The sequence below is a fragment of the Callorhinus ursinus genome, unplaced genomic scaffold, assembly GCF_003265705.2.
Source record: "Callorhinus ursinus isolate GAN/ISIS: 27379988/994484 unplaced genomic scaffold, GSC_fseal_2.0 scaffold13, whole genome shotgun sequence".
NCBI lineage: Eukaryota > Metazoa > Chordata > Mammalia > Carnivora > Otariidae > Callorhinus > Callorhinus ursinus.
The window spans coordinates 17,623,887-17,645,592 of record NW_027397075.1 but is presented as its reverse complement, the minus strand read 5'-3'; the positions used below and the strand labels follow the sequence as shown (position 1 = coordinate 17,645,592).

At 41.5% G+C, this 21,706-nt stretch overlaps 1 protein-coding gene across 12 annotated transcripts in view; it reads right to left on the bottom strand.

The window, feature by feature from the left end:
- Nucleotides 1-21,706, bottom strand: part of DNAH14 (dynein axonemal heavy chain 14) — a 342,249-nt gene that overhangs the window by 50,744 nt on the left and 269,799 nt on the right. For 11 of the 12 annotated variants that reach the window (XM_073899845.1, XM_073899844.1, XM_073899851.1 and 8 more), the window contains 6 exons: nucleotides 21,476-21,597; nucleotides 19,514-19,758; nucleotides 10,104-10,525; nucleotides 9,839-10,025; nucleotides 3,407-3,643; nucleotides 1,775-1,860 (listed from right to left, as the gene is read on the bottom strand). In XM_073899845.1, the coding sequence (XP_073755946.1) occupies nucleotides 1,775-1,860; nucleotides 3,407-3,643; nucleotides 9,839-10,025; nucleotides 10,104-10,525; nucleotides 19,514-19,758; nucleotides 21,476-21,597 (1,299 nt within the window). The remainder of the gene's footprint in view (nucleotides 1-1,774; nucleotides 1,861-3,406; nucleotides 3,644-9,838; nucleotides 10,026-10,103; nucleotides 10,526-19,513; nucleotides 19,759-21,475; nucleotides 21,598-21,706) is intronic. The other variant, XM_073899854.1, reaches the window with a different exon arrangement.

Sequence of the window (21,706 nt, the reverse complement as noted above, 5' to 3'; positions counted from 1 at the left end):
GAGTTATCGGTTCGCAGGTGCGGAGCTTCTGTTTGGGAGGATAAGAAAGTTCTGGAAATAGAGGTGGTGGTTGCACAACACTGTGAATGTACTTCATGCCACTGAATCTCTCACTTAGAATTCAAAGGGTTTATTAGGATCAAATGAAATTATATTTTGCCACAGTAAAACAAATAGAAGACAACTCACTTCAAGATAGAAGTGTACACAGAGTTTTTAAGTTGTGTGTGATATCTTCGTTCTCTTTACTTGAAGACTCTGAAGTCTTGTAAGACAGATCTCCAGAAGTTCAAACCCATTTGGTGACAAATTACACTTAAATCATTGCAGAAACAAAACAAAGTGAAATGTCTGTAAGCCAGATGCAATTTTGGGGGGCAACCTCTCTCTGGAGTGAATTTTAAAGTGTTACAAAAATAAAATTTAAGGCAGAAATCGAAGGGTGACCGGCTGTCCGGGCTGGCGTCTGCATGAAGTCAGGGCCGATAGGGGAGAGAGAGTAGGGGTTTCTCCATCCCTAAGCTACATGGCAGATGCGGAAACAAAAAGAAGCTTTGCAGGTCATGAGGATGAACCGAGGACCAGGACGGTCTCCCTGGGAAAAGTGGTGTTATTGCCGGGAACCAGGTTTTACAAACACTCTGGGTTTCTTTTTTTTTTTTTTTTTTAATTTTATTTATTTATTTCAGAGAGAGAGAGAATGAGAGATAGAAAGCACAAGAGGAAAGAGGGTCAGAGAGAGAAGCAGACTCCCCGCCAAGCGGGGAGCCCGATGTGGGACTCGATCCCGGGACTCCAGGATCATGACCTGAGCCGAAGGCAGTCGCTTAACCAACTGAGCCACCCAGGCGCCCAAACACTCTGGGTTTCAATCCTGGCTCTGTTAGCGCTCTCGTCTTGTCTTTTTTTTCTTTTCTTTTCTTTCTCTCTCTTTCTCCCCACCTCCTTCCTTCTATCTTTTCTTTCCTTTTTTCCCCTTTCTTCTTTTCTTTTTTTCTTTCAGATTTATTTATTTATTTGAGAGAGAGAACAAGCAGGGAGGAGGGGCAGAGGGGAGGGAGCAGAGAGCCCAATGTGGGACTCGATCCCAGGATCCTGGGATCATGACCTGAGCTGAAGGCAGACACTTCACCGACTGAGCCCCCCAGGTGTCACAGCCATTAGGCAATTTCTAAGCCTTGGCCCCCTAATTCTGTGATGTGGGGGAAATAATCATAGCTCCCCCCCAAGATTATTATGAGGATTACATGAAACAATGTCTGCAAAATGCTTAGCACACCCTAAGCTTTAGCTGTTTTAAGGGGCTCATGACTGACACCCATTTGCATCCCCAACACTTCCCCCCACGATTGTGAAGCAGGAGGAGTCAGGTAAAATATCACCTTTATTAACAGTGGCAGGATGGACGTGCTTCCTGACATGGAGCCCTCACAGCCTGGGTCCGTGCCTAGACCGCTGATGGTGCGGAGAGCAGAGCGCAGTGTACAGTCTGCAGGAGGTGGACCCGAAGGGACGGGGTGAAGGTGCTGAACCACCACTCTCCATCCCTCACAGGCACCCATTTTCCAAGTCCTCCTCTCTGGGGGGGGGTGCACGGGGGCAGAGGGGGCCAGGAGTGCCACCCGATCGGAGTGTGAATGCGTCCCTCTAACATGAACGGTACTTGAAAAATCCATACATTTTGCTAAGAAAATTTTAAACTTGAATGATTTAACTTACAGATAAAGTGCTCAAAACATGTAGAATATCACTGTTTTCTCATAGCACATCTTACCAAAATAAGTCTCTGAAATGCACTGAGTTTCTCCCAGGGGAAATTCACAGGACTACGTACTTCTTCCTTTTCATCCAGAAGTTCAGCTAGATATAATATAGAGAAAGAAATGGACGTGAACAATCAAGTGCCTTGGATCACTAAGAAACACACAATGAAAATTCTCTTATAAAACTCTAAAGTTTGTTTTAAAAACATGTCTAACTTATTTTTTATTTTTTAAAAAATTTATTTACTTTAGAGAGAGAGAGAACATGCACATGTGCGCAGGTTGGGAGTGGTGCAGGGTGCGGGGGGGGGGGGGTAGAGAGAATCCAAAGCAGCCTCCCCACTGAGCACCAGACGCGGGGCTTGATCCCACGACCCTGAGATCATGACCTGAGCCAAAATCAAGAGTCAGATGCTCAACTGACAGGAGAAGCAGGGGCAGGCCAACACTTTACAACCTGCTCCTGCATGTGTGAAGTTTTTCCAGTGAGTATAAACTAATAACTCTAGAGGTTAGAAAGTTCTCATCATAATCTACCTATGAAGATATTGCAAATGAGAATCAGGTGGAAATGCAACAAGACTCTCAAATTTTTGAAAATTGAATATTATACAGATCTGTGTTTTTAATACTGCCCCTCTGCAGTAGAGTCTGCAGCAGAGTCGTACGTGTGCATTTCCAACTACCCTGGTGTGCCTATCATTCCCTGCCTCGTACTATTTCCATGTATTTTCCCCGTGTCTAACTTTAAACACAACGTGGATTACAGAGATAGGTTTTTTGAATAGGGCTAAAATGGGTGTGTTGATCTTAAAAAAAAAGTCCACGATACATGAAAATCTAGTTACAAATTGATAAATCTGATTTCCTCCCCCAAATAAAAAGATCTTCACTTTACAAAATAATGACCTAGAGAGAAAACTCTAGGGGAAGAGGAGAACTTCTTAGTCAGAACTGGAAATCAGGAAGCTATAAAAGAAAGTAGATGTAATTGGCCATACAGACATTTCTCCATTGCCTGGTAGAGACAGTATAAACAAATCCAAAAGTCACTGGCCGATTTTTTAAAAATACTTGAATGAACAGGTTGGTATCTTTAACAAAACAAAAAATTGATTATCTGTTACGCCAACAGGGTTCTTACAGAAGGCCACAAAAGAATGAATAATTCAGTAGAAAAATGGGCCAAGTACATGAACAGGTAAGTCCAAATGCTCTACAAACATCTGAAAAGGTACTTAAACATGGTGCTAGTCAGGAAATCCAAATTAAACTACCTTAAAGTTTCCAGATCGGCAAGAGTTAAGAAAAGATCAATACTCCTCTTGGAAAAGGAGAAGTCATGTATTGCTGCTGGAAATGTAAATTATCCCGGACTTTTAAGACGAGCAACCTGGCAGCAACAGTTCACATAAAAATCGTATGCTTTTGACCCAGCAGTTCCGTTTCTGGCTGCCCATCCCAGAGACAAGAGCAGAGGAAATGGGTGTAAGGATGTGTCTGTTACTGCAAAACATGATCCTATGTTTGGGCAGAAGCTCGCAGCAGAGCTACATTACTGCTGGGATACTGAGCTACGTCAGTCAGTTGACCATCCCCACGCACATCGGTTAGGTTAAATAAAACATCAAATGCTCTCTTACTTTCCTTCGGTGATCTCTCACTCTCCTCCACTGAGGCATTTTCTGGAGAGAAAGGGACGCTCATCAGGCAATAGGAAGCCTGGCTGGTTTTGAAAGCTTCCCACTGGGGCACGTTGGACAGCAGGGATTTGCACAGGAGAGAGAAGGGCTCGAGCTCACTGCTGACATACTGGCATTGTCTCCACTGGGATTCCGACACCCATTGCAGATGCCCACCTCTGCACGTCTCATACATGCCTACCGGAAGAGGGAGAGGGACAATACCCTTTACCTTTGAGTTACTCATTAAAGGCAGATATTAAATATTGTTGAGGAAAAGCCGTTTTACATAAAACTAATTACATAAACGGCAAGTTTTTCATAGTGGTAAAAACACCTTTGCCTTCTGAACTATTTGTACGTGTTCATCCATGTTAAGTACCTTCCTGTTGTTGTGAAACGGATCTCCAGACCTTTCCCTGCAAATCTGAAACTCTGCCCCCATGAAACAGCCCTCCCCCGCCCCTGGGCAGGACCATCGTACTCTCTGTCTCTCTCCGATTCCAGTGACTTCGGATGCCTCAGATAAGTGGAATCACACACATGGTCGTTGTCTCTTGGTGACTGACTTCTTTCCCTCGGTGTTGTGTCCTCAAGCTTCATCCGTGCTGTAGCAGGTGCCAGGGTCTCCTGCTTCTAAAGGCTGAATGATACTCCCTTGGAACTACACACCACGTTGCGTGTGTCCCCTGATGGACTCATGGCTTCCACCCACTGGCTGCGTGAACAGTGCTGCTGGGGATGCAGCATGCAGATAGCAGTCTGAGACCCTGCTTTCAGTTCTTCTGGCCATGTAACCAGTGCGGCATTCTTAGCTCACATGCAAGTTTTAGCTTTAATTTTTTAAGGAGCCTCCACACTGTTTTCTGTGAGAGCTGTACCAGTTCATAGTCCCACCAACAGCGCACGAGGGCTCCGATGCCCGCATACCCTCGCCAGGCACTTTTTTAAAAATTTTCTGGTTTGTTGTTGTTTTGCTTTTTACAGTAGCCATCCTACTGGGTATGGTCTTGTGATTTGCATTTCCTGATGATTAAGGATATTGACACTCTGTTCATGTGCTTCATCTTTAGAGAAATGTCTTGGCCCATTTTAAAATCGGGTTATTGGATTCTTGTTGAGTGGTCGAAGTTTTTTATATATTCTATACATTATCTCCTTACCAGATATAGGATTTGAAATTGTTTCTCCCATTCAGTAGGTTGCCTTTTTATTCTGTTGATGGTGAGTTTTTAAGTTTGATGTCATTCCATTTGTCTATTTTTGCTTTTGTTGCCTGGGCATTGGTGTCATATCCAAGAGATCATTGCCAAGTCTGGTGTTATAAAATTTTCCCTTATGATTTTTTTTTTAAGATTTTATTTATTTAACAGAGAGAGACACAGTGAGAAAGGGAACACAAGCAGGGGGAGTGGGAGAGGGAGCAGGGAGCCTGATGCAGGGCTCGATCCCAGGGCCCTGGGATCATGACCTGAGCCGAAGGCAACACTTAACTGAGCCACCCAGGCGCCCCCCGCCCTTATGCTTTCTTGTAAGAGTTTTATAGTTTTAGGTCTTATGTTTAGATCTTGAATCCATTTTGAGTTTATTTTTGTATTTGGTATAAGATAAGGGTCCAATTTTGTTCTTTTGCACGTAGATACCCAGTTTCCCCAGCACCATTTGTTAAAGACACTGTCCTTTCCCCATTGAGTGCTCTTTCCACGCTCACTGAAGATCATTTGACCATATATGTCTTAATTTTTGGGCTCTCTGTTCCATTCCATTGATTTATTTATCTGTCTTTATGCCAGTGCCAGGCTGTTTTCTTTATTGCCGCTTCATAATATAGCTTGAAACCAAGATGTATGATGACTCCAACATTGTTCTTTTTCAACATTGTTTTGGCTATTTGGAGTCCCTTGAGATTCCATATGAATCTCAGGAAGAATTTTTCTATTCCTGCAAAAAGTTCTATTGGGATTTTGTTAGGAATTGCATTGAATCTGTAGATTGCTTTGGGTTAGTATGGACATCTTGACAATATTAAGTCTGCCAATCCATGAACATGGTAAATGTATTCCATTCATTTGTGTTGTCTTCAATTTCTTTCAGCAGTGTTTTGTAGTTTTCAGTATATACGTCTTTCACCTCCTTGGTTAGGCTTACTCCTAAGTGTTTTATTCCTTTTACTGCCATTACAAATGGGATTTTTTCTTAATTTCCTTTTCATATTATTTGTTGTTAATGTGTAGAAATGCATTCTATATGTTGTTAATGTATAGAAATGCATAATATAGAAATGCATCTGATGATGTATGTTGGTTTTGTATCTTGCAACTTTGCTATATTGGTTTACTAGCTCTAACAGTGTTTTCATGGACTCTTTAGAGTTTTCAACATGTGAGATCATGTCATCTGTGAACATAGATAGTTTCACTTCTTCCTTTCCAATTTGGATGCCTTTTCTTTCTTTCTCTAGTGCATTGGCTAGAACTTCCAAGCTAAAAACAAGTGGTAAGAGCCTTGACTTGCTCGAGATCTTAGAGAAAAACTCAAGAGCTTCACCACTGAGTAGGATGTTAGCTGTGGGTTTTTCACAAATGACTTTTATTGTGTGGAGGTAGTTTCCTTCTATTCCCAGTTTGTTGAGTGTTCTTAATTACTAAAGAGTTGAATCTTATCAAATGCTTTTTCTGCATCATTAAGATGGTCATGTGCTTTTGTCCTCATTCTGTTAATGTGCTTATTACATTGACTGACTTTCTTATATTGAAACAGCTTTGCATTCCAGGAATAAATTGCATTTGGTCATGGTGTATAATCCTTTTACTATGCTATTGAATTTGGTTTGCTGTATTTTGTGGAGAATTTTGACATCTATAGTCATCAGAAATATCAGCCTGTAGTTTTCTTTTCTTGTAGAATCTTTGACTTTGGTATCAGGGAAATGCTGAACAAGCTTAGAAGTATTCCCTCCTCATCATTTTTTTTTTTCAAGAGTTTCAGGAAAATTTGTGTTTATTTTTTTTTTAAATGTTTGGTAGAGTTTTCCAGTGCAGCCATTTGGCCCAGCACTGTCATCCAGTGCAGAAAAGAAATTTCTTTTCTCTGTTGGGAGATTTTTGCTTACTGAATCAATCTCCTTACAAGTTATAAGTCTGTTCAAATTTTCTATTTCTCCATGATTCAGTCTTGGTAGATTATACATTTCCAATTCTTCTAGGTTGTCCAGTTTGTTGGCATATATCGTTTTGTAGTGTCTCCTATGATCTTTTTTATTTTTGTGGCATCAGTTTTAATGTTCCTGCTTTCATCTCTGATTTTAGTTATTTGAGTCTTCTTTTATTTTCTTGTTAATCTAGCTAATAGTTTGTCAGTTTTGTTAATATTTTCAGAAAGCCAGCTATTAGTTTTGTTGATTTTTCTATTTTTTTAATGCTCTATTTTATTTGTTTGTGCTCCACTCTTTATTGTTTCCTTCCTTCTGCCAGCTTTGTGGTTGGTTAGCTCTTTTTTTTGCTAGTTCTTTGAGGTGTCGGGTTAGGTTATTTATTTGAGACCTGCTTTTTTAATGTATGCATTTATAAACTTCTCTCTTAGTACTGTTTTTGCTGTATCCCGTAAGTTTTGTTATATTGCATTTTAATTTTTATTTGTTTCAAGATATTTTCTAATTTCCCTTGTAATTTCTTTGACCCACTGGTTACTTAAAAGTATGTTGTTTAATATCCAGATATTTTTAGATTTCTCATGTGATACTGATTTCTAGTTTCATTCTATTGTGGTCAGAAAAGCTACTTTATATGTCAATCATTGTGCTTACTGTTTAGCATAAGAAAAAATTGGAAACCCGACTCTCTAACTTGAGAGAGTGGTTACATAAGTTTTGGTCCATTCAAATATTGGAATGTTGTGCAGACATTAAAAAGTCTTTATATTTATTGATGTAGGAAGCTACCTTTGACATGTTATTAATTTGGAAAAAAAAAGTCTGTACAGCAAAGTCACCTCAAAGAATACACACGAATATTCCTATATGAATATGAATATATGTATAGAATGTATATATGGAGGCAAACTAGTGGAAGGACAACCCACAGAAATATTAATAGTGATTATCTCCAGATTGTGGAATTACAGGAGATTTATTTATTTCTTTTTGCTTATCTGTAGGTTGGAATGGTGTGTTTAATAAACATGTACTGCTTGTATAACTAGAAAAATGGAAGCTATTACATTTTTGTTGTTGTTGTTTCTTAAAATATACTGAGGATGTTTTTAGGCTTCCAAGTGCAGTGGACACCTCGTGGGCCGGCTTTTGTGCTGTGTGACCTTGTCTCCTGGTCACAGGTGGGTGGTTCAGGAGTAGAGTCCTGATGGCACTCAGACCCACCCTCCTGGAGACCTGGTATCTGACCGTGAGGCCCAGGGCCTGAGAACTGCCAGATGTTGGGTTAACAGTGGTCGCTGGTTCGTCTCACGTTGGTGCTCGGTTATTCACATTTTCCTTGCTGTTTTCTGAGATACCCCAGAATCCTTCTAGACATTTTAATTTTTATTTAGGTTTAAGATATTGAGTCATTGTTGTCCATTTTTGGCAAGCCAAAGAATCTTGATAAACTCACAAGAGCATTTATTAACTCAACATTCGTTTACCAAACATCTACTTTATACCAGGCTTTGGTACAAGTAGAAACAAACAACAAAACAAAACTCTCCAAATGTCTGGTATCCACCAGAGCAATTCTTTGATATTTCCATTCTGACTTAAGTCTTTGCTAATAGTCTCAGAACCACCACCTTTTCTCCCTCAGCGAGAATGTCAGACCACCTTTAGCTTTATATTTTTTGTGATTTAAAATTACAACACAGCACAACAATGTCAATGTACTTCTTGCCACTGAACTGGATGCTTACAAATGGTGAAGAAGGTAAAGTCTATGTTATGTGTATTTTACCACAATAAAAAAAAATGAATATACTTAAAACTGTATGACACAGGGGGATTTGAACAGATTCCACACGTGGTGATTTCTGCCTAATCATTTTGCACAAGCATGGTTTTTGTGGTTCAAATTTTCCAGGAATTTTCCTAAGACACTGCAGGTGACTAGAGTAATACAACCCGTCTTCATTTAGCAGCCCATCTCCCAAATAAAACCACCAAAAATCCGAAAGTAAAAAACTCTTATGGAAAGATTTCAGAATGAAGGAACAGCATTTAATATTCCAGTGGGTTTTATTTAAATTCATTTTTGTTTGTCTTCAGAATGTGTGTTAGATGATGAGGAAATCGTAGACATCTTAAGAAAAGCCAAAATGACTTCAAATGAAATTTCAAAGCGCATCAAAGCAACAGAAAAAGCGGAAAGTCAAATCCAAGAGACGCACAAGAGCTATCTCCCCATTGCTACCCAGGGTGCCCTGCTCTACTTCCTCATGGCCAGGCTCGCCCAGGTCAACTGCATGTACCAGTTCTCCCTATACTGGTTTCGCCAAGCGTTCATTTAAGCAGTAGTCTCCGGAAGCAAAGAAGAAGAACCCGGCTCCAAAAGGGAGAAGATGTCTCTGAAGAAAATTCGTGATACTACAAACCTCTCAAAAGAACCGAAGTTAGAAAGCGAGGGAAATCTCTTCCAGAGAGTCCACATTTGAACAGTGGAATCTGTTCAAATCCTCCTGTGCTGTACAGTTTTAAGTATATTTATTTTTTTTAATTGTGGTAAAATACACATAACATAGAATATACCTTCTTCACCATTTTTAAGCGTCAGTTCAGTGGCATGAAGTACGTTGACGTTGTTGTGCTGTGTTGTAATTTTAAGTCACAAAAAATATATGTGAATAACCGAGCACCAACGTGACATGAACCAGCGACCACTGTTAACCCAACATCTGGCAGTTCTCAGGCCCTGGGCCTCACGGTCAGATACCAGGTCTCCAGGAGGGTGGGTCTGAGTGCCATCAGGACTCTACTCCTGAACCACCCACCTGTGACCAGGAGACAAGGTCACACAGCAGAAAAGCCGGCCCACGAGGTGTCCACTGCACTTGGAAGCCTAAAAATATCACTCCAGGTGGTATTTAATCAATGTGTGTGCACGTGTGTGCTTGTGCACACACGCGCGTGTCCCTAAGGTCTAGCATTGGGCGTTCAGCTTTACAGATTAGGATTATAATAACCATAGCAAATGCCATTCACTCATTCATTTAGAAATTACTGAGTACCAATTATGTGCTCAACCTATAAGGACACAGCAATGAATTAAACATCACACCTGACCTCAGCTGCTTTTAGTTTAACCCATATAGAAGCACTACTTGGAGCACCTTAAAAATCTCTCCATGTTTTTCAGGGAAACATGTTTTTAATGGCTTTTAATGGAACCCAGAGCAGTACCTTTTACTTACTATTAAGTTTGACCTGGGGCATCACATCTTTAATATTTATCAACATGCCAGAATGTAGGAAGAGGTCCCATTCTTCATCTGGTAGGGACCCGATGTCATCACCATTAGTGTTATTTTGCATGATTGTGATGCAGAGCCGGAAGGAGAAGCAGAGTTTGTGTTGGTTAAATAGAGCGGAAGAGACCACCTAGGGGGGAAATGGAGAGTTAGACCAGACCGCCTAGATTAAATACATATGCAAAATTCACATGCAAGGCTGTCTCACCTTAAAAATACTTCTTGTCAACACATCCATTGAATTTTTAAGATGTCTCTGGAAGAGATTTCCCTCACTTTCTAACTTCGGTTCTTTTGAGAGGTTTGTAGTATCACGAATTTTCTTCAGAGACATCTTCTCCCTTTTGGAGGTGGGTTCTTCTTGTTCTTTGCTTCCAGAGACTACTGCTTGAATGAACGCTTGGCGAAACCAGTCTAGGGAGAACTGGTACATGCAGTTGACCTGGGCGAGCCCGGCCACAAGGAAGTAGAGCAGGGCACCTCGGGTAGCAATGGGGAGATAGCTCTTGCGCGTCTCTTGGATTTGACTTTCTGCTTTTTCTGTTGCTTTGATGCGCTTTGAAATTTCATTTGAAGTCATTTTGGCTTTTCTTAAGATGTCTACGATTTCCTCATCATCTAACACACATTCTGAAGACAAACAAAAAATGAATTTAAATAAAACCCACTGGAATATTTTTTTGAATGAATAAAAAAGTTTTATTTATTTATTTATTTAAATTGTATTATGTTACTCACCATACAATACATCATTAGTTTTTGATGTGGTGATCCATGATCCATTGTTTTCATATAACACCCAGTGCTCCTTGGAGTACGTGCCCTCCTTAATACCCATCACCGGGCTAACCTGTCCCTCCTCCCCCCTCCCCTCTAAAACCCTGTTTGTCTCTCAGAGTCCATAGTCTCTCATGGTTCATCTCTCCCTCCGATTCCCCCCCCATTTTTCCCTTTCTTCTCCTAATGCCCTACATGCTATTCCTTATGTTCCACAAATAAATGAAACCATATGATAATTGACTTTGTCTGCTTGACTTAGTTCACTTAGCATAATCTCCTCCAGTCCCATCCATGTTGATGCAAAAGTTGGGTGTTCATCCTTTCTGATGGCTGAGTAATATTCCATTGTATGTATGGACCACATCTTCTTTATCCATTCATCTGTTGAAGGGCATCTCGGCTCTTTCCACAGTTTGGCTATTGTGAACATTGCTGCTATGAACATTGGGGTGCATATGGCCCTTCTTTTCACTACATCTGTGTCTTTGGGGTAAATACCCAGTAGTGCAATTGCTGGGTCATAGGGTAGCTCTATTTTTAAATTTTTGAGGAACCTCCACACTGTTTTCCAAAGTGGCTGTACCAACTTTCATTCCCACCCACAGTGTAAGAGGGTTCCCCTTTCTCCACAACCTCTCCAACATTTGTTTTTACCCTATCCATTTTTGCCGTAACTGATGTAAGGTGGTATCTCAATGTGGTTTTGAGTTGAATTTCCCTGATGGCTGATGATGAACATTTTTTCATGTGTCTGTTAGCCATTTGTATGTCTTCTTCAGAGAAGTGTCTTTTCATATCTTCTGCCCACCTTTTGACTTCATTATTTGTTTTTTGGGTGTTGAGTTTGAGAAGTTCTTTATAGATTTTGGATACCAGCCCTTTATCTGTAGTGTCATGTGCAAATGTCTTCTCCCATTCTGTGGGTTGCCTCTCTGTTCTGTTGGCTGTTTCCTTTGCTGTGCAGAAGCTTTTTATCTTGATGAAGTCCCAAAAGTTCATTTTTGCTTTTGTTTCACTAGCTTTTGGAGCTGTATCTTGAAAGAAGTTGCTGTGGCTGATGTCAAAGAGGTTACTGCCTATGTTCTCCTCTAGGATTTTGATGGATTCCTGTCTCACATTGAGGTCTTTCATCCACTTTGAGTTTATCTTTGTGAATGGTGTTAGCGAATGGTCGAGTTTCATTCTTCTGCATATGGCTGTCCAATTTTCCCAGCACCATTTATTGAAGAGACTTTTTTCCACTGCATGTTTTTTCCTGCTTTGTCAAAGATTATTTGACGATAGAGTTGAGGGTCCATATCTGGGTTCTCTATTCTGTTGCATTGGTCTATATGTCTGTTTTTGTGCCAGTACCATGCTGTCTTGGTGATCACAGCTTTGTAATATAGCTTGAAATCGGGCAACGTGATGCCTCCAGCTTTGTTTTTCTTTTTCAACATTTCCTTGGCGATTCAGGGTCTTTTCTGATTCCATACAAATTTTAGGATTGTTTGTTCCAGCACTTTGAAAAATGTCATTGGAATTTTGATCAGGATGGCATTGAAGGTATAGATTGCTCTGGGTAGCATAGACATTTTAACAATGTTTATTCTTCCGACCCATGAGCATGGAATATTTCTCCATCTTTTTGTGTCTTCTTCAATTTCTTTCATGAGTGTTCTGTAGTTCCTAGAGTATAGATCCTTTACCTCTTTGGTTAGGTTTATTCCGAGGTATCTTACGGTTTTTGGTGCTATTGTAAATGGAATCGTTTCTCTTAATTTCTCTTTCTACAGTTGTGTTGTTAGTGTACAAGAAAGCAACTGATTTCTGTGCATTGATTTTGTATCCATCCACATTACTGAATTGCTGTATGAGTTCTAGTAATTTGGGGGTGGAGTCTTTTGGGTTTTCCACATAAAGTATCATGTCGTCTGTGAAAAGAAAGACTTTGACTTCTTCTTTGCCAATTTGAATACCTTTTATTTCTTTTTGTTGTCTGATTGCTGTTGCTAGGACTTCTAGTACTATGTTGAACAATAGTGGCGAGAGTGGGCATCCTTGACGTGTTCCCGATCTTAAGGGAAAGGCTCTCAACTTTTCCCCATTGAGGATGCTATTGGCTGTGGGTTTTTCATAGATGGATTTTATGAACTTGAGGAATGTTCCCTCTATCCCTATACTCTGAAGAATTTTAATCAGGAAAGGATGTTGTATTTTGTCAAATGCTTTTTCTGCGTCAATTGAGAGGACCTATATGGTTCTTCTCCCTCCTCTTATTAATGTGTTCTATCACATTGATTGATTTGCGAACGTTGAACCACCCTTGCATCCCGGGGATAAATCCCACTTGGTCGTGGTGGATGATTCTTTTAATGTATTGTTGGATCCTATTAGTTAGGATTTTGTTGAGGATTTTGGAATCTATATTCATCAGGAATATCGGTCTGAAATTCTCCTTTTTGATGTGGGGTTTGCCTGGTTTGGGGATTAAGGTAATGCTGGCCTCATAGAATGAGTTTGGAAGTTTTCCTTCTGTTTCTATTTTTTGAAACAGCTTCAGTAGAATAGGTATTATTTCTTCTTTGAATGTTTGGTAGAATTCCCCAGGGAATCCATCAGGCCCTGGACTCTTGTGTTTTGGGAGGTTTTTGATCACTGCTTCAATCTCTTTACTGGTTATTGGTCTATTCAGGTTGTCAGTTTCTTCCTGTTTTAGTCTTGGCAGCTTATAGGTTTCGAGGAAGGCCTCCATTTCATCCAGATTGCTCAGTTTATTGGCATATAGTTGTTGATGATAATTTTTAATAATTGTTTCTATTTCCTTGGTGTTAGTCGTGATCTCTCCCCTTTCATTCATAATTGTATTAATTTGGGTCCTTTCTCTTTTCTTTTGGATAAGTCTGGCCAGTGGTTTATCAATCTTATTAATTCTTTCAAAGAACCAACTTCTAGTTTCGTTGATCTGATCTACTGTGTTTCTGGTTTCTAATTCATTGATTTCTGCTCTAATTTTAATTATTTCTCTTTTAATGCGTGGCTTAGGCATCATTTGTACTTTTTCTCTAGTTCTTTAAGGTGTAGAGTTAGTTGGTGAATTTGGGACTTTTCTATTTTTTTGAGTGAGGCTTGGATGGCTATGTATTTCCCCCTTAGGAAAGCCTTTGCAGTATCCCATAGGTTTTGGACCGATGTGTTTTCGTTCTCATTGATTTCCATGAATTAAGTTCTTCTTTGATTTCCTGGTGGACCCAAACATTCTTGAGCAGAGTGGTCTTTAGCTTCTAAGCGTTTGAATTTCTGCCAAATTTTTTCTTGTGATTGAGTTCCAGTTTTAAAGCATTGTGGTCTGAGAATATGCAGGGAATAATCTCAGTCTTTTGGTAGTGGTTGAGACCTGATTTGCGACCCAGTATGTGGTCTATTCTGGAGAAAGTTCCATGCGCACTCGAGAAGAATGAGTATTCTGTTGTTTTAGGGTGGAATGTTCTGTAAATATCTATGAGGTCCATCTGGTCCAATGTATCATTCAAAGCTCTTGTTTCCTTGTTGATTTTCTGCTTAGATGATCTGTCCATTGCTGAGAGTGGAGTATTGAGGTTCTTACAATTAACGTATTCTTATCAATATGACTCTTTATTTTGGTTAACAGTTGGCTTATGTAGATGGCTGCTCCCATGTTGGGGGCATAGATATTTGCAATTGTTAGATCTTGTTGGATAGATCCCTTAAGAATGTTATAGTGTCCTTCTGTGTCTCTAACTACAGTCTTTAGTTTAAAAGCTAATTTGTCTGATATAAGAATTGCTACCCCAACTTTCTTTTGAGGTCCGCTGGCATGGAAGATGGATCTCCATCCCTTCACTTTCAGTCTGGATGTATCTTTAGGTTCAAAATGAGTCTCTTGTAGGCAGCATTTGGATGGGTCCTGTCTTTTTATCCAATCTGCAACCCTGTGCTGTTTTATGGGAGCATTTAGGCCATTCACGTTGAGAGTGATTGTTGAAAGATACGAATTGTCATCATGTTGCCTGTGAAAACGTTGTTTTTATAGATTGTCCCTGTAAATTTCTGTTGTATATCACTCTTAGGGTCTTTCTCCTTTTATAGAACCCCCCTTAATATTTCTTGCAGGGCCGGCTTAGTGGTCACATATTCTTTCAGTTTCTGCCAGTCGTGGAAGCTCTGAATCTCTTCATCCATTCTAAGTGACAGCCTTGCCGGATAAAGTATTCTTGGCTGCATGTTCTTCTCATTTAGTACCCTGAATATGTCTTGCCAGGCCTTTCTGGCTTGCCAGGTCTCTGTGGATAGGTCTGACGTTATTCTGATGTTCCTCCCTCTGTACGTAAGGAATCTCTTCCCCCTAACTGCCCTTAAGATGGTTTCCTTGGTTCTAAGATTTGCAAGTTTTACTATTACATGCCGGGGTGTTGGCCTGATTTCCTTGATCTTGGGAGGGGTCCTCTCTGCCTCTAGGACGTGAATGTTTGTTTCATTCCCCAGATTAGGGAAGTTCTCAGCTACGATTTGCTCAAATACATCTTCTAGTCCTCTCTCTCCACTCCCTCCGGGATTCCAATTATTCTGACATAAGAATGCTTCATGGTGTCACTTATTTCTCTGATTCTATTTTCATGGATTCTGAGTTGTTTTTCCCTGGCCTCTTCTATTCCCTTTTTATCTATTATATTGTCTTCCAGGTCACTTATTCATTCTTCTGCCTCAGTTACCCTGCTGTTAGATTATCTAGATTGGACTGGATCTCATTGATAGCATTTTTAAGTTCTTTTCTGCCCTTTCATTTCTGCCCTTAGGAGACTCTATGTTGCCATTAATTGATTTCTCCATTCTAGCTATTGTCTTCACAATTGCTAGCCTGAATTCCATCTCCGACATCTTGGTTATATCTGCATCCATTTGTAAATCTGCAGCATAAGTCATAATCTCTGAGTCTTTTCTATTTTGGGGGCTCCTCCTCCTAGTCATTCTGTTGATGGGTGGTTGAGGGAATGTATAGAGTCCAAATTATTGACCAGAACCCAAGCAAGATGCACCTGTTTTCTTGGGACCTTAGGGTTGCTGGCCTCTTGTTTTCCCAGCCTGTCTTCTGGGGGAGGGGCCTGCCACGCTGTTGCTCAGGCAACCCTGTTCCGGTGGAGTTGCCCTGCCCCCCTGTGGCGGGGGATGGGCTCAGTGGGGATCAGTTTTGGGGGCTTTTGTTCTCTGGTGGCTTTCCCTGGTGGCTTTCTGGTCTCTTCTGCGAGTCAGAGCAGAAGAGACCGTTTCCAACACTCTGCCTCAGAGCAGAGAGACCGCAGTCTGTTCTTCAGTGAACTCTCCAGGCCACACCGTCTCCGTTTCTGTCCGTGCTACTATAAACTGCAGCGGCCTGGGTTGTGCGCTCCTCCGCAGCGCCCCCATTCCTGCCTCCAGGTCGGGGCACGTCTCTGCCCTTTGTGCTTCTAAAACCGCCAGCCACTCCCAGTTTGCACACGCGACCCTGCTGCTCCGGGTTTCCCTCCTGGGGGCTGCCCTGAAGTCCTTTCCCTGCTACCGGTCTGCGAGTCTGTGTCCCGTCCCCAGCGCGCGAGGCTGTCGCTCACCGGCGGTGTAGGATCCCCACGGCCAGGCTCCCTCCCGCTGCCGTTTATCCTCCGAAATCTGCCCGTGGAATCAGGGCTCCCTGCTTCGTACCTTGAAGCAAACCGCCTGCGATATTCTGTTTGTAGAGATCCAGATCTTCCAACATCTCAGGCTGATTTCGTGGGTGCTCAGAGTGGTCTGGTAGATATCCAGCTCAATTCCGGGGACCAGTTGAAATAGGGTCCCCTACTCCTCCGCCATCTTTCCTCCCCCCCCCCAAACCCACTGGAATATTAAATGCAGTTCCTTCATTCCGAAATCTTTCCATAAGAGTTTTTTACTTTCGGATTTTTGGTGGTTTTATTTGGGATGGGCCGCTAAATAAAGACAGGTTGTATTTCTGAATAATTTGGTTAATAGCACACATGCCCCCATCTCTTCTTTATATTACTCCAGTAGATGGATGCTATTTTCATTATAAACACGTTAAGTAGCCACTTGGTCATAAGGAATGACCCATCATCCGCATAGACAAGGAGACAAAATCTCCAGAAAATAGCATGTGCATTCTGATATTTTCTATTGTTTTCTATTTTACTAAACAAAAAGTTGGTAATGACCAACAGAATTGATTTCTCATTCCACGAACAGGTTGCAACTTACCTTTTGAAAAAAAGCACTGCTCTAGAAACAGAATAATTCTCTCCTTTTCAAATATTCAAGACAGTTCTCCTATTTCCATTATAAACTCTACTATTTTATGAACATTCCCATTTTCCTCAAATGCTTTTGTTAATGATATGATTTACAGACTCCTCACTATCCTTGATGCTTACACCAGACACATGTTAGTTTGAAAAGAGCCCTCTTAAAGTGTGGTATTGATGTGGGAAACAAAGGCAGAAGGAGATGTAGATACCATCGAATGTCCTTCGGTTATAATCTGCAGCCCATTGCCAAGTATTTGAGGCAGGCGAAGTATAAGGTTCCTCCAGGAAGCTCTGACTGTCTTCACTGTCTACAAGTGACTGTCTTGCTAGAGGGAAAAACCACCTTGTTTTGACAATAGCAAGGCCTCCAGTGTCCTGAGGATCTTCTTTGGCATATGAAAGTTCTTTGGGAACTTTTCTTATTTTTACTTTCCACAACCACCAAGGTATATAACCAGTTGCTCCTCACAATCCCAAGACAGCAACTCTTTCTGCCTGCGGAGCCCATCCCCGTGCTTTAATAAAACCACCATTTTGCACCAAAGACATCTCAAGAATTCTTTCTTGGCCATCGGCTCTGGATCCCAACAAACCTCACCAAAAACATTTAGAAATTACACCCATATCAAGAACTAAACACAGCTTCCTATCATCATTGTAAGGAATTATGGGAATATTACATTCCATGACCTGGATACCATATTCTGATTGATTTTAGTGAAGCTTTCTAGTAATGTTGGGACCTTGGCTGTGGGCTATTTCTGAGTCCCCACCCACCACACCATTGCCCACAAGGAGGGGGCGGCCACCCTAAAGATACACTATTTACAAAGAGACAGTAAGGATGATCTACTTTACTAAAACGTGGAAAAAGGGAGGAAAAAATATGTACCAAATCGAGGAGTCTTTTTATTTAGTTTTTTTTTCAAGAACAATTTGTATTATAACCACTATTCGTAAAAGGTTAGTCTTTAAAAAGAATCTTATAGTGTGATGAGTGTTATCATAAACAACTTTCCATTTGTCTCATTAAATCTATCTTTTGTCCAATTTGGGCAAAAGTTACAGCCAAACATGACATCTGTCATACAGTGGTTTCTAGAACAGGAGAGGCTATACTTGCGAGTCTTGTTAAACCAACAGTCACCTCCTGTGGGTCACGTCATCCCTACGTGTCCTGGTTTTGCTCCCTAAGGAGTGATCAGCTGCTGATTCATTCCAACCCTCCCAGAGAAACAGATGTGACAACCTGGTCCACGCAACCTCGTCCTAGTTTTGTCATGAACAGAAGCATGGCTCAGCCGTGTGTTACACAGAAATAGTGTATTAGGTGTAATTAAAATAGGAAGGAATACAGCCAGAGCCTTAGTAGGGAACTAAAGTATCGGAGAGACTTTCAAGCCCCACTGAGTCACCAGTTAAGAGAGAATGGCAACCCACCGCTAGATAAAAAGTATTTGATCACAGAGGAGTCAGGAGCTGCGATACTGTGACTTATAATAGGAAATATTCAGGAGGTCTTTGTATAAGGAGGTATAAGTATTCAGCTTAGGGCGCTGAATACCCTGGGGATGAGAGGAATAAAGGCATCTTTTGTTATGTTAATTAGGTGACTTTAGTCTCGCTCTAAGGGTGGGGTGGTTGCCAGGACAGTGACCCCCAACAAAGGCCCCGCATCCATCCTCCACATTTGGCCCCGTGCATCTCTTTCACCTGGCTGTTCCCAGTTCATCCTTTCAGAGGAGACCAGTAATCCAGTGAGCAAACAGGTGTTATCCTGAATTCTAGTCTGCTAGCAAACTAATCAAACCTCAGGAGGGGCTTTGCTAGAACTTCTCTCTGGAGCCTGTCTGTGGGGAGGGGCAGTCTTGTCGGACTGAAACCTTAAGGGGTAGATCTGGTCAGAATGGAGTTGAATTGTAGGACACCCACCTAGTGTCTGAGCATTGTTATTAGCATGGGGGAACCCCATCCTGCATGTTGAAACTGGATATCCAGATCCGCTTTTAGGGGCAGATAGGTCAGTGTGCCCCCAGGAACTTACGCTTTAGATTTAGTTGTTTAGAAATTATATTGTTAAAATTTAAAGACTATGGTTTGTGTTGAAGAGGAAAGTAATTTCCACTGCTATTTTAATAAACACCATATTTTAACGGGACACATATGAGTAAGTCACTGTATTCTGTCCTGGTCTATTTCAATTATTAAACTTGGGGAAAACCTCATCTTTTGGTCTCTACAATCTAATTTGATACATATAACAGATGTCAGATATATGACAGAGTGGCCTCCATAAGATTTTTCTTACATCTTGCATGATTATCTCATGGCCAATGTCATATGGTATAATGAGCTAAAGCAGAGATAGGAATGTAGGAACATCAACATCCACAATATTTTAATTTTAGAAATGGGTTGTTTCACCCACATTAATCAGTTATCTGGTGGAAATGCGGATCTGATATTTTGGGTACCAATTCAGAATGTGGTTCTTAGAGCTTTCATTCCGTCCTTCACAGAGGTACACAAAGGTCTCCTAACGTCACTAAAGACCTGCACTAACCTTGTGCATTCTGCAGTACATTCAACGTTTTTTCCTCTAGTTCTTCAAGGGTTGTAGCATCAAGGGAAATACTCTCCAATAGTTGGAGACGTTGATTTTCTAAGGAAGGAACTTCATGAGTTAATATGGCAGATAGGAGCTCTTCCTGCAAACCTTGGAATGTTACGGTGAAGTTGATCATTGTAACAAAGTTATACACTGACGGAGGAAAATGGGGGTTGTCTATTTCTGTAGATATGTATAACCTAAAGAATGAGAAAGGCACTGGTTAGTCAAAGGGTCCGTAGAGAAAAAAAAATGAAACGAATTAAATAATGGAAAAAATGTTTCTCCTGGAAGTAAAGAAGATTAATTTTTAGTGTTCAGCCTTGTACACAGAAGAGGCTCTCGCTTTATACTGTGTGAATACATTTGCTATTTACAACTTTAAGAAATACAACCATAGTTGATGTCCCTACTATATTTGGTGAAACATTGGGACAGAGGAAAGTAAAGTGCTAGCTAGTAGGAGCTTTGACCCGCCGTTAGATGATTGTCAATACTGTGGTTTTTGCCACGAGTGAGTGAGAGTGAGTGAGAGCCTGGTGGAGGGTGTGAGTAAAGGGAGGACGACCTTCCCTAAAGGGACCACTGTTGCTTGGAGAGTAACCTGGGGTGGGAGGTTGGGGAGTGGGGGAGAAGGAAGCCAGGAGACTGGTTTGCGAGTGAGTCTGGAGTTGGGTGGTCCGGGGTGGGGGGAGGGTCAGGAGTGATTCTTGACCTTGCTTAGTCTCCCCAGCAACTCAGCCCAGCAGGGACAGCTCCTCGTTCCATTTTATGAAGAGAGGTTCAATAAGTCGCTCACATCACACAGTGACAGAGTGGGGAGCTGGGTCCTGTCTGCCCTCCACAGGGGTGCCCTCCACCACCTCCTCAAACACACAATCGAACATGGGCACCAGGTGGGCAATTCGGCAAAATGTTACATCATTAGCATTCCTAGAGCTGTTGCTCAAAGCAATAATGTTCAGGGAGAAAGGAAGAACCATGTCCTGCAGAACACTGCACCCTGGAGAGCGTCTGTCACATTGAAGGGGTTTCATGTCCTTGGAGGAAAGGATCCTGTTTGTTTAGCCTAGTGCTTTTAAGAAGTATGGGGCCCTTTTTTGAGTGACACCCTAGAATGTTGTTCTGAGGAACATACTTGGCAAGAAGGAGGGAGACTGGGCGAGGGGAGTCCAGGCTGTACAAGTGTGGTGAGGGGCAAGGCTGCAGAGCCCGGTCTGGGGGCAAGGACCCACTGACCACGTGAGCACTCAGAGTGTTAGGGCCCCTGTAAGGCAGTGGAGTGCACAGGCTGGGGACCAGTAAACCCATTTTCCAGCTCCCCTTGCTGATGACTCCCTCACACAGTGAATTCAAGGGCAGAGTGGGAATTATATTTTTGTGGTAAGTAAACCTGACTCTATAAAAGAGCTTTGTGACGTTGGCAAGGGGGAAGGTAGGAAGGTGGGGGTTGCATTCCGGAAGGTCCCTTGCTGCTGGGAACATGGATACAACGTTTTTATCGGCCCAGGCCAAATCTCTTTTTGCTCTGGATATCCGATATGGATTTTGTTTTTTAAAGGAGCAGAAGGTTTTCCTGCTGAAATAAAATGTTGGGCAAATAGATCAACTGGAGTTCTTGTGGATCATTTGGGGCCAGGCTTTGTACACCTTCTGGGGACTCCCCCTGAACCCCTGGGTCTTATCAGGAACAGCATGGAGAATGATGGTTTGGAAAGCTTGATAAACAAAAGTCAGTTCTCTATTCTGTGTGCTGATGAGGGCAACAGGACACGCAGACAAACAGACAAAACATTCACAATGCAACCTCACTCTTTCCTCCGGGAGAAGCTTACCAGTTTGGAAATACAGGCCTTCAATAGTGTTTGTCTTAAAAAATATAAACATTTGACTCAATTTCACAGGAAGAGACTTTACCTAAATTTGGAATTGTATTCAATCTCAGAACCATCAACCCTTATGAAATACTGTCCTCTTCTCTGATGGATATCCTTCTTCAAAACTGCCTTCAAACTTGGAGGTAATATTTCAGGGAGATTCTGAAAAACCCAACACACACAAATGAAAAGCTCATCTTATAACAAATCAATCAGTTGAAAAGACAGAGCATTTAAAAAAAATGTTTATCTGGGGCGCCTGGGTGGCTCA